The sequence below is a fragment of the Hyla sarda genome, chromosome 4 (assembly GCF_029499605.1).
Source record: "Hyla sarda isolate aHylSar1 chromosome 4, aHylSar1.hap1, whole genome shotgun sequence".
Taxonomy (NCBI): Eukaryota; Metazoa; Chordata; class Amphibia; order Anura; family Hylidae; genus Hyla; species Hyla sarda.
Genome location: NC_079192.1, coordinates 100,879,725 through 100,893,092, shown reverse-complemented (window position 1 = coordinate 100,893,092; position 13,368 = coordinate 100,879,725). Strand labels below are relative to the sequence as shown.

The 13,368-nt window shown below is 40.8% G+C and overlaps 1 protein-coding gene across 2 annotated transcripts in view; it reads right to left on the bottom strand.

Annotated features, from left to right (window-relative positions):
• Positions 1 to 9,017: 9,017 nt before the first annotated feature.
• The window catches only part of CHSY1 (chondroitin sulfate synthase 1), a 64,469-nt gene continuing 60,118 nt past the window's right edge, over positions 9,018 to 13,368 (bottom strand). For both annotated transcript variants that reach the window (XM_056571784.1, XM_056571783.1), the window contains one exon: positions 9,018 to 12,048. In XM_056571784.1, coding sequence (XP_056427759.1) covers positions 10,456 to 12,048 — 1,593 coding nt within the window. In that variant the 3' untranslated portion in view covers positions 9,018 to 10,455. The remainder of the gene's footprint in view (positions 12,049 to 13,368) is intronic.

The window sequence follows — 13,368 nt, the reverse complement described above, 5'->3', positions numbered from 1 at the left end:
TTTTCCACCATAGTGCCCCTTTAAGGCTGGGCTCACATGTAGCATTTTGGTCAGTATTTTTAGCCAGAACCCATAAGTGGAACTGAAATAACATTATTGAAAAGTGTGCACATATATCTGTGTTTAGGACCCACTCCTGGTTATGCCTAAAAAGTCTGTTGGAACTTGGCCCATAAAAAGGAGAGACTCTAGAAGTTCGTTCTTTGCATACCTGGAAAACAAAATAGACTAAACTGGAGGGACATTTGATTTTGGAATCACAGATGCCTTTCTGTTTATAGGGTTTTATGAAGCAAAGTCTTAAAGGAAATCTGTCACCAGTGTCGCCTGCACTAACCTGTCGGTACCCACAGATAGTGCAGGTGACACGGATGACAACAGTACTCGCCTTGTCCCGTTCCGTGGCGGGGGAACTTCAGTAATTTCTTCCATTAGCTCATGTCCCGGCAGCTGGCTTGGGCGGAGCTTAGTGACATCACCGCTGCTACTCCCTGCTGGGTCCCACAGAGACCAGCAGCGGTAACGCCACTAAGCTCCGTCCGTGCCCAAAGCGGAGCTAACGGAGGAGATTACCGAAGATCCTCGCCACAGAACGGGACAAGGTAAGTACCGTTGTCATCAGTGTCATCTACACTCTGTCGGTACGTGCTCTGTTGGTTAGTGCAGGTGACACTGATGACAAATTTCATTTAACCCCTTAAGGACCAAGGACGTACCGGTACGTCCTTGGTCCTGCTCTTCTGATATAACGCGGGGTTACACAGTAACCCCGCGTCATATCACGGCGGGCCCGGCGTCATAGTGAAGCCGGGACCCGCCTCTAATAGCGCGCAGCGCCGATCGCGGCGCTGCGCGCTATTAACCCTTTAGCCACGCGCTCAAAGCTGAGCCGCGCGGCTAAAAGTGAAAGTGAAAGTTCCCGGCTAGCTCAGTCGGGCTGTTCGGGATAGCCGCGGCTAATCGCGGCATCCCGGACAGCTGACAGGACAGCGGGAGGGCCCCTTCCTGCCTCCTCGCTGTCCGATCGCCGAATGACTGCTCAGTGCCTGAGATCCAGGCATGAGCAGTCATCCGGCAGAATCGTTGATCACTGGTTTCTTATGAGAAACCAGTGATCAACATAGAAGATCAGTGTGTGCAGTGTTATAGGTCCCTATGGGACCTATAACACTGCAAAAAAAAAGTGAAAAAAAAAAGTGAATAAAGATCATTTAACTCCTCCCCTATTAAAAGTTTGAATCACCCCCCTTTTCCAATAAAAAAAAAACACAGTGTAAATAAAAATAAACATATGTGGTATCACCGCGTGCGGAAATGTCCGAATTATAAAAATATATCGTTAATTAAACCGCTCGGTCAATGGCTTGCGCGCAAAAAAATTCCAAAGTCCAAAATAGTGCATTTTTGGTCACTTTTTATATCATTTAAAAATGAATAAAAAGTGATCAATAAGTCCTATCAATGCAAAAATGGTACCGTTAAAAACTTCAGATCACGGCGCAAAAAATGAGCGCTCATACCGCCCCATACACGGAAAAATAAAAAAGTTATAGGGGTCAGAAGATGACAATTTTAAACGTATTAATTTTCCTGCATGTAGTTATGATTTTTTCCAGAAGTCCGACAAAATCAAACCTATATAAGTAGGGTATCATTTTAATCGTATGGACCTACAGAATACATATCAGGTGTAATTTTTACCGAAAAATGTACTACGTAGAAACGGAAGCCCCCAAAATTTACAAAACAGCGTTTTTTTTTTCTATTTTGTCGCACAATGATTTTTTTTCCCGCTTCACCATAGATTTTTGGGCAAAATGACTGACGTCATTACAAAGTAGAATTGGTGGCGCAAAAAATAAGCCATCATATGGATTTTTAGGTGTAAATTTGAAAGAGTTGTGATTTTTTAAAGGCAAGGAGCAAAAAACGAAAATGCAAAAACGGAAAAACCTCCGGTCCTTAAGGGGTTAAGGCATCAAAATATCAACTCTTGTGACACCATAGTATGTCTTCTTCTGCAGATCTACTCTGTTCTTTCTGCAAATCTGAAAGCTTCAACTAAACCATTAATTAAAAGAAAAAATGTAACACTTCAGCTTGTTACTATTGTATTGATTTCTCTTTCAACCCCTTAAGGACGCAGCCCATTTTAAACGTAAAATTAGATCCCAAGCCCTTTTTTGCAAATCTGGCCACTGTCACTTTATACATTAATAACTCTGGGATCCTTTTACCTTTCATTTTGATTCCAAAATTGTTTTTTCGTGATATATTCTACTTTATGTTAGTGGTAAATTTTCGTCGGTACTTGCATCATTTCTTGGTGAAAAATTCCAAAATTTCATGAAAATTTTGCATTTTTCTAACTTAGAAACTCTGCTTGGAAGAAAAATGAACATACCAAATAAATTATATATTGATTCACAAATACAATATGTCTATTTTATGTTGACATCATAAAGTTAACATGTTTTTACTTTATGAAGACATTAGAGGGCTTCAAATTATAGCAGCAATTTTCTAAATGTTCACGAAAAATTCAATTTTTTTTAATTTTTTTCAGGGGCCAGTTAGGTTTGAAGTGGATTTGAGGGGCCTTTCAGTGAGAAATCCCACATAAGTGACCCCATATACCTCATATGTTGACATAAAGTGCTCTGCGGGCTCACAACATGGCTCAAGAGGGAGAGAGCAACTGTAGGATTTTGGAGGGCGAATTTTGCTGCCATGGTTTTGGGGGGGCATGTTGCATTTAGGAAGCCCCCATTGTGCCAGAACAGCAAAAAAAAACTGCACATGGCATACTATTTGGGAAACTACAACCCTCAAGGAACATAAGAAGTATAGTGAGCATTAACATCTCACAAGTGTTTGACAGGTTTGCGTTGAAGTTGGACGTGAAAATGTGATTTTTAACACAAAAATTATGGTGTTATTCAAAATTTTTCATTTTCACATGGAGGTAATAGGAGTAAATGGAAGCCCAATTTCTCCCGAGTAAGGAAATGCCCCATATGTGGATGTTAAGTGCTCTGCTGGCACACTACAGGTCTTGGAACAGAAGGTGCATCATTAGGCTTTTGGAGAGAGAATTTTGCTGAAATGGTTTTTGGGGGGCATGTCACATTTAGGAAGCCCCCATGGTTCCAGAACAGCAAAAAAAAAAAAAGAAAAAACACATGGCACACTATTTGGGAAACTACTCCCCTCAAGGAACGTAACAAGGGGTATAGTGAGCCTTAACACTCTACAGGTGATTGACAAATTTTTGTTAAATTGGGTCGTGAAAATGAAAAATTTTATTTTTTCACTAAAATGCTGGTGTTACCCCCAAATTTTTCATTTTCATAAATAGGAAAAATGTCCTCCAAAATTTGTTACCCCATTTCTCTGGAGTAAGGAAATATGGATTACTTACCGGTAATCTGTTTTTTGAGAACCCATGACAGCACCCCTGGAGAGGACCTCCCACTGTGAGAGGTAGAACAACATACACAGAGAAAATACAATATAATATGCACCAGAAATAAAAAAGGGAGGGATAAACGAGGGGTGCTGTAATGGATTCTCGAAAAACAGATTACCGGTAAGTAATCCATATTTACCCTATCACCCATGACAGCACCCCTGGAGACTTAAATAGAATCAACTAGGGGAAGACAGCAGCCTGAAGAACCTTCTGACCGAAAAACTTAGATCGGCAACTGGTTCCAGGTGCAACCTGTAATGCTTCAGGAAGGTATGACTAGATGACCAGGTGGTTTACCTGCAAATTTGGTCTATAGAAGCGTCAGCCTTTTCCGCCCAAGACGTTGCAACTGCCCTTGTGGAATGAGCTTTAAAGAAAGAAGGGGGATCCTGATTTTTTGCCTCATAAGCCATGTTAATGGGAAGCTTTATCCACCTACTAATGGTGGACCTAGGGGCAGCTTTACCCCTATTAGGGCCAGAAAACTGTAAAAGATGGTTTTCAGATGTACGAAAACTTTTAGTAGAATCAATATAAGTGATTAAACATCTACTTACATCTAGATTGTGGAAAAGTTTTTCTCTATCATTGGAAGGACTGTCACAGAAGGAAGGAACAATAACGTCTTGACTTTGGTGAAAATCAGACACCACTTTAGGCAAGAAGTGCGGTAAGGTTCTCATTATAACTCGGTCATCGAGAATTTTGGTATAAGGAGAAAAGACTGAAAAGGGCATGTTATTCCCCCACCCTTCACGCTGTGGTGATGGCCAAGAGAAAAGCTAGCTTGATTGTTAATATTGTAAATGAGACAGACTCTAGAGGCTCAAATGGAGGGGTCATGAGGGTGTCTATAACTAAAAGTTAGATCCCATGGAGGAACGAAGGATCTGGCTGAAAGGCAGTCTGGAAGCCCCTACCAGAAATCTCTTAAGAGGCTGGTTGGCCAACTAAGAATTTAGAAAGGAACTCAGAGCAGAGATTTAGACTTTGAGAGTACTGGGACTAAGGCCTAACTCTAGCCCTCTCTGAAGAAAACTAAGAATAACAGAGATACTAGGCTCTCCTAGGGGATCTACTCCATCACCTGCAAAATTAAAAAAAAGCTTTCTAAGCTCTAAGGTAGATTTTTGAAGTAATTTCCTTCCTGCTTGCAAGTAAGGTACTAATTACCCCCATCAGTGAAGCCTCTTCTCTTAAGGATTAGCCTTTCAGCATCCAGGCCATGAGATGCAGATGAAGGGATGTAGGATGCAGAACTGGGCCCTGCAAGAGGAGATCTTTCCTGTCTGGAAGAATCCACGGTTGGCACATTGACAGTCCTCAGAAGGGTAAACCAGGGTCTCCTGGGCCAGAAGGGAGCAATAAACAAGACTTGAGCATAATCCTGTTGAATCTTTCTTAGGACTGCTGGGTTTAAGCGGAAAGGGGGAAAAGCATACCCTACTCCCCTTGTCCATGACAGACAAAGTGTCCACTGCAGATGGATGATCCAGAGGATTTAGGGAATAGAACCTGGGAAACTTTTTGTTTAGTTTTGAAGTAAACATATCTACCGAGAAGACTCCAAATCTGCGACTTATATTGAAGACTTCCTGGTATTCTCCTTGCCCTTCAAGTGTCCTACCCATATAGATGACACACAGGTCTCTGCCCAGAGAAAGATTTGAGAGGTCAGGTCCCTGAGTTGTTTGGATCTTGTCCCCCTTTGCTTGTTGAGGTATGATACTGTGGTTGTGTTGTCGGTATAGATGAACACATCTTTCTCATTCACTTGGTGAGACAGGCAGAGAAGCACCTGATAGACCGCTGAGAGCTCCTTGTAATTGCAGAGGAAGGAACTAGATGTGGATCCCATTCCCCCTGAAGAGTGTGATTCACGTGAGCTCCCCAGCCCCAAGGACTGGCATCTGTTGTAATTCTCACCACTGAGGTGGGAAACCAGGGAACTCCTTTGGAGAGATTTTGTGGAATCAGCCACCACCTGAGGAAGAGTCTCACTTTGGAAGACAGAAGGAACTTTTGGTTCAAGGAAGATTTTTCCCCCATTCCAATGGGAAAGGATGTCTAGCTGCAATTCTCTTGACCTGAACTGGGCCCACCTTACTGCTGGAATTGCTGCTGTCATTAGACCCAGGACCAACATGGCTTCTCTGAAAGAAGGAATGTGGGATAGAAATAGATTTAGCACCTTCTCTTGCAGCAATGGTTGTTTCGCTGGAGGCAGGGTTGACATTTGAGAAGAGTTCACGGATATTCCCAAAACTGACAGGTCCTGGAGGGAACAAGACAGGATTTTTTCTTTTTTTTTTTTTTTTTTTTTAAGGCTCAGGTTCCAACCTAGGAATTTGAGGATTGAACATAGACTGTATCTGTTGGATAAGCAGATCTTCTGAACTCGACATAATAAGAAAGTCATCTAGATATGGGACTATGAGAATGTCCTTTGTTCTGATAAAGGCAACTGTGTCCGCCTTCACCTTGGTAAACACTTGAGATACCCCCGAAAGGTAGAGCTGTATATTAAAGGTGAACCCATATCCCCTCTAAGAATACTGCTACTCTGATGAACTTTTGATGGGAGGAATGCTAAAGGGGCAACTAGAGCGTCCACACAAGACTGACAGATGGCTTTTATATGAGGGATCTAGCGGAATTCTACATTGCAAACATTCTATATTATGAGTTTTAGACTATGCTTTCCTAGGGGAATCAGCTGAGCTTTTATTTGCCTACAACAAAGCACATGATAATAGGGGATTAGACCATAGAAATAAAAACATGGAAAGGTCTCACCCAAGGAAGCTGTAGTTCCAGGCTGGAGCTCTTGAATTTAGTGTGTCCACCTTCTTTCCCAGATTCAGAACACCGCCGAACCCAGTGCCGGACACTGGCTGACCCCACAGCAGACATGCCAGCAGCTCCCGCTTAGACTTATGCCGGCCAGGGAACCCCCTCACAACCAAAGGCAATTGGGGCCCCACAGCTCAGGACAATGAAAGAGGTCAGAATAAAATTACCAAGCCTCCTATCTGTAGGACAGGAAACCTGAACTGAGTGTGGAGAGGCAGGAGGTCCAAATTTATATCCTGGTTTCCTGTCCCACGGTGGGAGATCCTCTCCAGGGGTGCTGTCATGGGCGATAGGGTAAATACCTCATATGTGGATGTAAAGTGCTCTGTGGGTGCACTAGAGGGCTCAGAAGGGAAGGAGTGACATTGGGCTTTTGGAAAGAGAGCTTTGATAAAATGGTTTTTGGGGAGCATGTCGCATTTAGGAAGCCCCAAGGCTTCCAACAGCCAAAAAAACAAAACCAAAAAAAAATAAAAAATACAACACTATTTGGGGAAACTACAACCCTCAAGGAACATAACAGGGAGTACAGAGAGCCTTTACACCCCACAGGTGTTGGACAAATTTTCGCAAAATTTGGACTTAAAAAAAAAACTTTTTTTTTGTACTAAAATGCTGGCGTTACCCCAAATTTTCCATTTTCACAAAGGGTAATTGGAGAAAAGCCCCCAAAATTTGTAACCCCATTTCTTCTGAGTATGGAAATACCCTATATGTGGAGGTCAAAAAAAGTGTTCTGCGGGTGCACTACAGGGCTCAGAAGAGGAGTGGCATAGCGCTTTTGGAGAGAAAATTTGGTTGGAATGGAAGTCGGGGGCCATGTGCGTTTACAAAGCCCACATGCTGCCAGAACAGTGGACCCCCACATGTGACCCCATTTTGGAAACTACACCCCTCACAGAATTTAACAAGGGGGAGGGCAGTGATCTTTGGGACAATGGGCTGTGCAAATGAAAAATAAAATTTTTCATTTTCATTTTGGGTAACTGTCAAAATGCACTGACAGATCGTGCATGCTGAGAGTTGTAGTTATGTAACAGCTGGAGGCACACTGCTTGGGAAACCTTGAGTTAGGTAACAGACTACCACAGTGTTTCCACACCAGTCTACCTCCAGCTGTTGCAAAACTACAACTCCCAGCATCCACAGTCTGTCAGTGCATGTTGGGAGTTCTAGTTTTGCAACAGCTGGAGGCACATGGTTAGGTAACAAACCCGGAGATCCAAAAATGCAGCAAATCACCGGTCTCAGGAACCCCCAGCCATTGGCACAGAATGCTTGCTGAAAGATTTCAGCAGGCATCCCGTTCGGTTGACTGCTCTGTTACTGGCGGTGAACGGAAACATTCAGGGCGTACCTGTGCGCCCTGTGTCCTGGATGGTTTAAATGTACAGTGTTCTCTCTTTATTTCACTGTGCAGTGCAGTGCTTTTTTTTTTTTTTTTTTTTTTACTTTTACTGTAATTAAGTAGGTTGTTCTTTGCAAGTTTTTGGGGGGAGTTAGCGCAAAACAGTCGCTTGTGGTATGGACTGCAGTGTTGCTGGACATACCCTGTGTGCAGACTGCCCTGATTGCTGATCAGTAATTTATTGCTGATCAGCACTTTTTGGGGATGTAGGCTTGTTTGTTTTTCTTTTTTGCACTTTAGTGGGCATTTGCGGTCCGTGCCACCAGTGAGTGTTCTGCACTGTGTGCTCAGACTACACCCCCCCCATAAAATGCTGTGACAGTTTAGCTTCAGGACGAGCCGGCTGGTGCTCTGTCGGCAACTAGTTAACAGCACACAGGGTGCGATCTTACGGTCAGGTTTTTAATGCAGTTTTTCCAAGTCAAAGGCTGTAATGAATTTGAAAAAAGTAGTAGTCTCTTTTCTTTACATACACTCTACATTAAAGATCTATGTCGGCTTAAACTTTAAAATAAACTGCATTAAAAAAAACCTGAACCTGAGACCATGACCTTAATGGTAACGAACAAAAGAGAAAAAAATATAAAAGAATTCAGTTGAGCAATTTTGGGTAAAAATAAGGTCTAATCTAAAAAGTCAAAACAACCAAAAAACATTGGTAAAAGCCAAAGACAACCAACCCAACCAAGAGAAACAAAATCTTAAAGGGGTACTCCAGTGAAAACCTTTTTTCTTTTAAATCAACTGCTGGCAGAAAGTTAAACATATTTGTAAATTACTTCTATTAAAAAATATTAATCCTTCCAGTACTTATTAGCTGCTGAATGCTACAGAGGAAATTCCTTTCTTTTTGGAACACTGATGACATCACGAGCACAGTGCTCTCTTCTGACATCTCTGTCCATTTTAGCAACCATGCATAGCAGATGTATGCTAAGGGCAGCATGGTGGCTCAATGGTTAGCACTGCTGCCTTTCAGTGCTGGGGACTTGGGATCAAATCCCACTAAGGACAACAATAAATAAAGGGTTATTATTATTATAATACCGTCAGCAGAGAGAACTGTGCTCGTGATGTCATCAGAGAGCATTCCAAAAAGAAAAGAATTTCCTCTGTAGTATTCAGCAGCTAATAAGTACAGGAAGGATTAAGATTTTTTAATAGAAGTCATTTACAAATAGGTTTAACTTTCTGCCACCAGTTGATTTAAAAGAAAAAAAGGTTTTCACCGGAGTACCCCTTTAATAAAAAAAATGAAAATAAAAAATACGCAGATTTTTTTTATTGAACATTTTTATTAAACATTTTATCAAATCAAAAACATGGTGACGAAAAGAAAATTCATATTAAAATAAAACTCAATAATTTAAAACAGCGTCCATTTCGCTCCCACCAATAACAAAACTGAACGAGAAGGATGAGACCTGAAGACCCAGAGCTGGAGAGCTTCCATCTTCTATTTGGTACAGACGTCAGCGCCTTGGATCCATTGCACTGCCCCTTTCACGAGGAGAGAGAATTACATTTAAGGCACTGAGAAACCTCCAATTATTTAGTTTAGGAAAAAACACAAAAACATTTTTGTAAATTCTAAAATACATTCCAACTTGGTACAGGATACCTGATGAACTGGTCTTCTTAGGGGCTGGTGGAGCAGGGGAACAAGCAGAAATGATTCAATGAACAAAAACTAGGGGTGTCCACATAACATAGAGGTAAGGCACATTGTGTGTAAAAAAAAGCTAAAATAAAATAAAAAAACATTTCTAATGTTTCAACCGACAAGATGTTGGGAATGTTCAAGCATTTGGTCATGAAAAACTTAAAGACTAGACACATTAGGAGTACCTAAGGTGGCAGCATTCCAGTATTGACATTAAGGACACATTAGATGGTTGTAATGGCATAAGGATATTGCAGACTATTTGAGTCTGTACATACAGATCCTGCAGTGTACCATGGCTTTCCCAGAACTGGCAAACGAAAGTGTCATTTCACTGAATAAAGAACTTTTTTGTAAACCAGCTTAAGAAAAAAAAATACTGCTATGGCTTTTTCAATAAACTATTAAACCATCAAGACAAAAAAAAAAAAAAAAAAAAAAAAAACACAAAAAAAAACAGAACAAATTGTTAAAAATCTGTTCATTGCATATTTTGTTCCTTTATTAAAAAATTATAATCAAATTTTAAACTTGCACCCAAGTTAATATTTAGAACTTTAAGTATAGGAATGCCTTGCTTCAAACATAAAATATATATCTTTCAATCATAGATCTTTACAGTCACAAATCGTATTTCATCATACAGATTTGTAACTACTATACTAATGGCATCAAGTACAAAAGAAAATGGATCTGTAGGGAAGCAAACAATAGGATCACCAGGTACAGTGCAGGGTCTTCTATTCCCACTGACTCGTTTGCATTAGGATATGGAGTAAGCTAGAAAAAAACTAGGTATTGTGGAATGTGAGAAAACATGGATTTGATCACAAAACTGTTCAAGTTATCATATTGCAATGGTTGAAAGGCAAATACTGATCACATTTCATTTTGTCCAAAATGCTCATTTCACAAAACTTCATAAAACAATTTTAACAAAAACTATATTGCCTTAACTATTTATAAAAAAAAAAAAAAAAAAAAAAAAAAAAGAAAAAGAAAAAATAAATTAGATGGCTATAAAAAAAGGTCCATTTCCATGCCAGCTATGCTGGCTTATTAGGCTGTCCTCACAGAGTCATTTGTGTGAATAGTTTTACCAAACATAGGGTCATTTTTCTCCAGCCAAAGTTCAGCTAGCCGCTGGGTAGAACCATACGTTGATGCTTTGGATCCCACACACATTTTGTACTGTTTAGGATCAAGATTGGGATCACAAAACACAGGGTGGTGTATGTGGACCACACCCACCTCCTGACTTCTAAAAGTTTTTAAACCTGCTTGTACCACCTTATTAAACAGGTCCACATCCTCCAAACCCCAACCCTGAATAGAAACATCAAAACCTCCAACACGAATAAGGTCTCCTTTATGGACACATGTAATGCCAAAGCCATAGTTCCTCCAGAAACCAGTTTTCTGTGTAAAAGCATAATGGTTGTCACTGGGAACTTTTCCGGCATAGACAATCTTGGGGTCATACTGGCTGAAGATAATGGGAAAATACATTTGTTGGCCTAGAATGGTGTTAGCCCTACAACGCTGAAGGAACTCTGTAGTGAATACCAAATCAACATCACAGAAGAAGAGCAAGGAGTCATTGCTAAACTGAGCAGATCCAACTTCTAGGGCCAAGGCTCTGGAGAACTCTCCTGTAACTGATAGAATTTGCATGTCTGCCTTGGGGTATTTCACCCGATAGTCCCTCATGAGATCAATTTGTCTTTCCTTGTCAGGGTTGGCATCAGATTTGAAGAGCAAAATGACCAGCTTCACATTTTGGTTGGGAATGAGGCAAGTTTTCTCAAAGTTGGCCATAAACCTACTGAACATCTCGTAGCGACCAGACAATGGTACCAGGATGTTAACCCTTTTTTCTTTGGGTTCCTTGTGTTCCACCTTTGAGGAGGTGAGTTGGAATGGGACAAGCATTTTAAGGGAATTAGAAAGAAATGACAAAGAACCTGAATCTTGATTTATTCTATTCGCCAGCTCTTTAGCATCCATCTCATCGTGCTCCATGAACTGAATCTTGCTGAAGGTTTGTTGGAGGTAGGCATGTCTCCTCACAGGTACAGTCATTTTCTTGCCCTTGTGCTTTTTGTACAGTAAAAGCAAATCTAAAACATACTCTGCCCCATGCAAAGGATTAAGTCTACGGTACCCATACTGAATCTCTTTAAAGTCAATAATACGACCACGGGTTTTGGCATTGGCATTGATCATTTCCATAACTTGCATCACAATATCATCCAGAGCTTCTTTTTGTGAAGCATCCATCCCACGCCTAGGAGGTTGTCCATCTGCAGCAGAATATAGATATTTGCCAGTGAGAAACTCCCACTCCAAGATCTCTTCCCGCTGGCGTGGCTGGTATCTCATAAAAGAAGGAGCTATTCCAAGCTGTAAGTCATCCTTATGAATCTCTGTGTTGCTGTATTTGCTCATAAGGACAATCTCCCGGTGGAGCTGAATGGTGCGGTAACGTAGCTCTGCAATCTTCCGACTCAACATGTAACTGTGCAGACGATACTGGTATGGAGGATTCTTATTGGGGTGTAGGGTGATGGCTCGATGAATCTTGCTGTTATGAAGGTCTCGGATATAGCCCTTTTTGTTTTGTTCATAGTTCTCATAAAATAATTGCTGCATCTGTGAAAGAAAAAGAAAACAGGTCTTAGATTTCCAGTGCTTTATACTTTAAATCATGTTCACATTGCTTAAATGCATTCAATACAGCCTAGACCATAACTTACTTCATCCTATGTAAATCTATTCAGTTACTTACGTCTGTTTCAATGCACAGAACTTGCTATACACATACATACAGTAGTCATGGCCGTAAATGTTGGAACCCCTGAAATTTTTCAAGAAAATGAAGTATTTCTCACAGAAAAGGATTAACGCAGTAACCCATGTTTTGCTATACACGTTTATTCCCTTTGTGTGTACGAACTAAAAACAAACAAACAAAAAAAAAAAAAAAAAAAAAAAAAAAAAAAGCAAGTTGGACATAATGTCACACCAAACTCCAAAAATGATCTGGATAAAATTATTGGCACCCTTTCAAAATTGTGGAAAAATAAGAAGATTGTTTCAAGCATGTGATGCTCCTTTAAACTCACCTGGGGCAAGTAACAGGTGTGGGCAATATACTTAAAAAAAAAAAAAAAAAAAAAAAAAAACACACCTGAAAGCAGATAATGCAAAGACAAAGTGAACTTCTCTCCTTTGTGTGTCTGTGCCATGCTAAGCATGGAAAACAAAAAGGGGAGAAGAGAACTGTGGGGACTTGAGAACAAAAATTGCGGAAAAATATCAACAAACTCAAGGTTGCAAGTCCATCTCCAGAAATCTAGATTTGCCTTTGTCCACAGTGTGCAACATTATCAAGAAGTTTGCAACCCATGGCACTGTAGCTGTATCTGGACGTGGACGAAAGAAAAATTGATGACAGGTGTCAAAGCAGGATAGTCCGGATGGTGGATAAGCAGCCCCAAACAAGTTCCAAAAAGATATTCAAGCTGTCCTGCAGGCTCAGGGATCATCCGTGTCAGCGCGAACTAGCCGTCGACATTTAAATTAAATTAAACACTATGGCAGGAGACCCAGGAGGACCCCACTGCTGACAGTCAAAAAAATAAAAAAGCAAGAGTAAATTTTGCCAAAATGAACTTTAGTAAGCAAAAATCCTTCTGGGAAAACATCTTGTGGACAGACGAGACCAAGATAGAGCTTTTTGGTAAAAGCACATCATTCTACTGTTTACCGAAAATGGAATGAGTCCTACAAAGAAAAAAGGACACAGTACCTACAGTGAAATATTGTGAAGGTTCAATGAGGTTTTGGGGTTGTTTTGCAGCCTCTGGCACTGGGTGACTTGAATGTGTGCAAGGCATCATGAAATCTGAGGATTACCAACAGATTTTGGGTAGCATTGTACAGCCCAGTGTAAGAAAGCTGGGTTTGTGT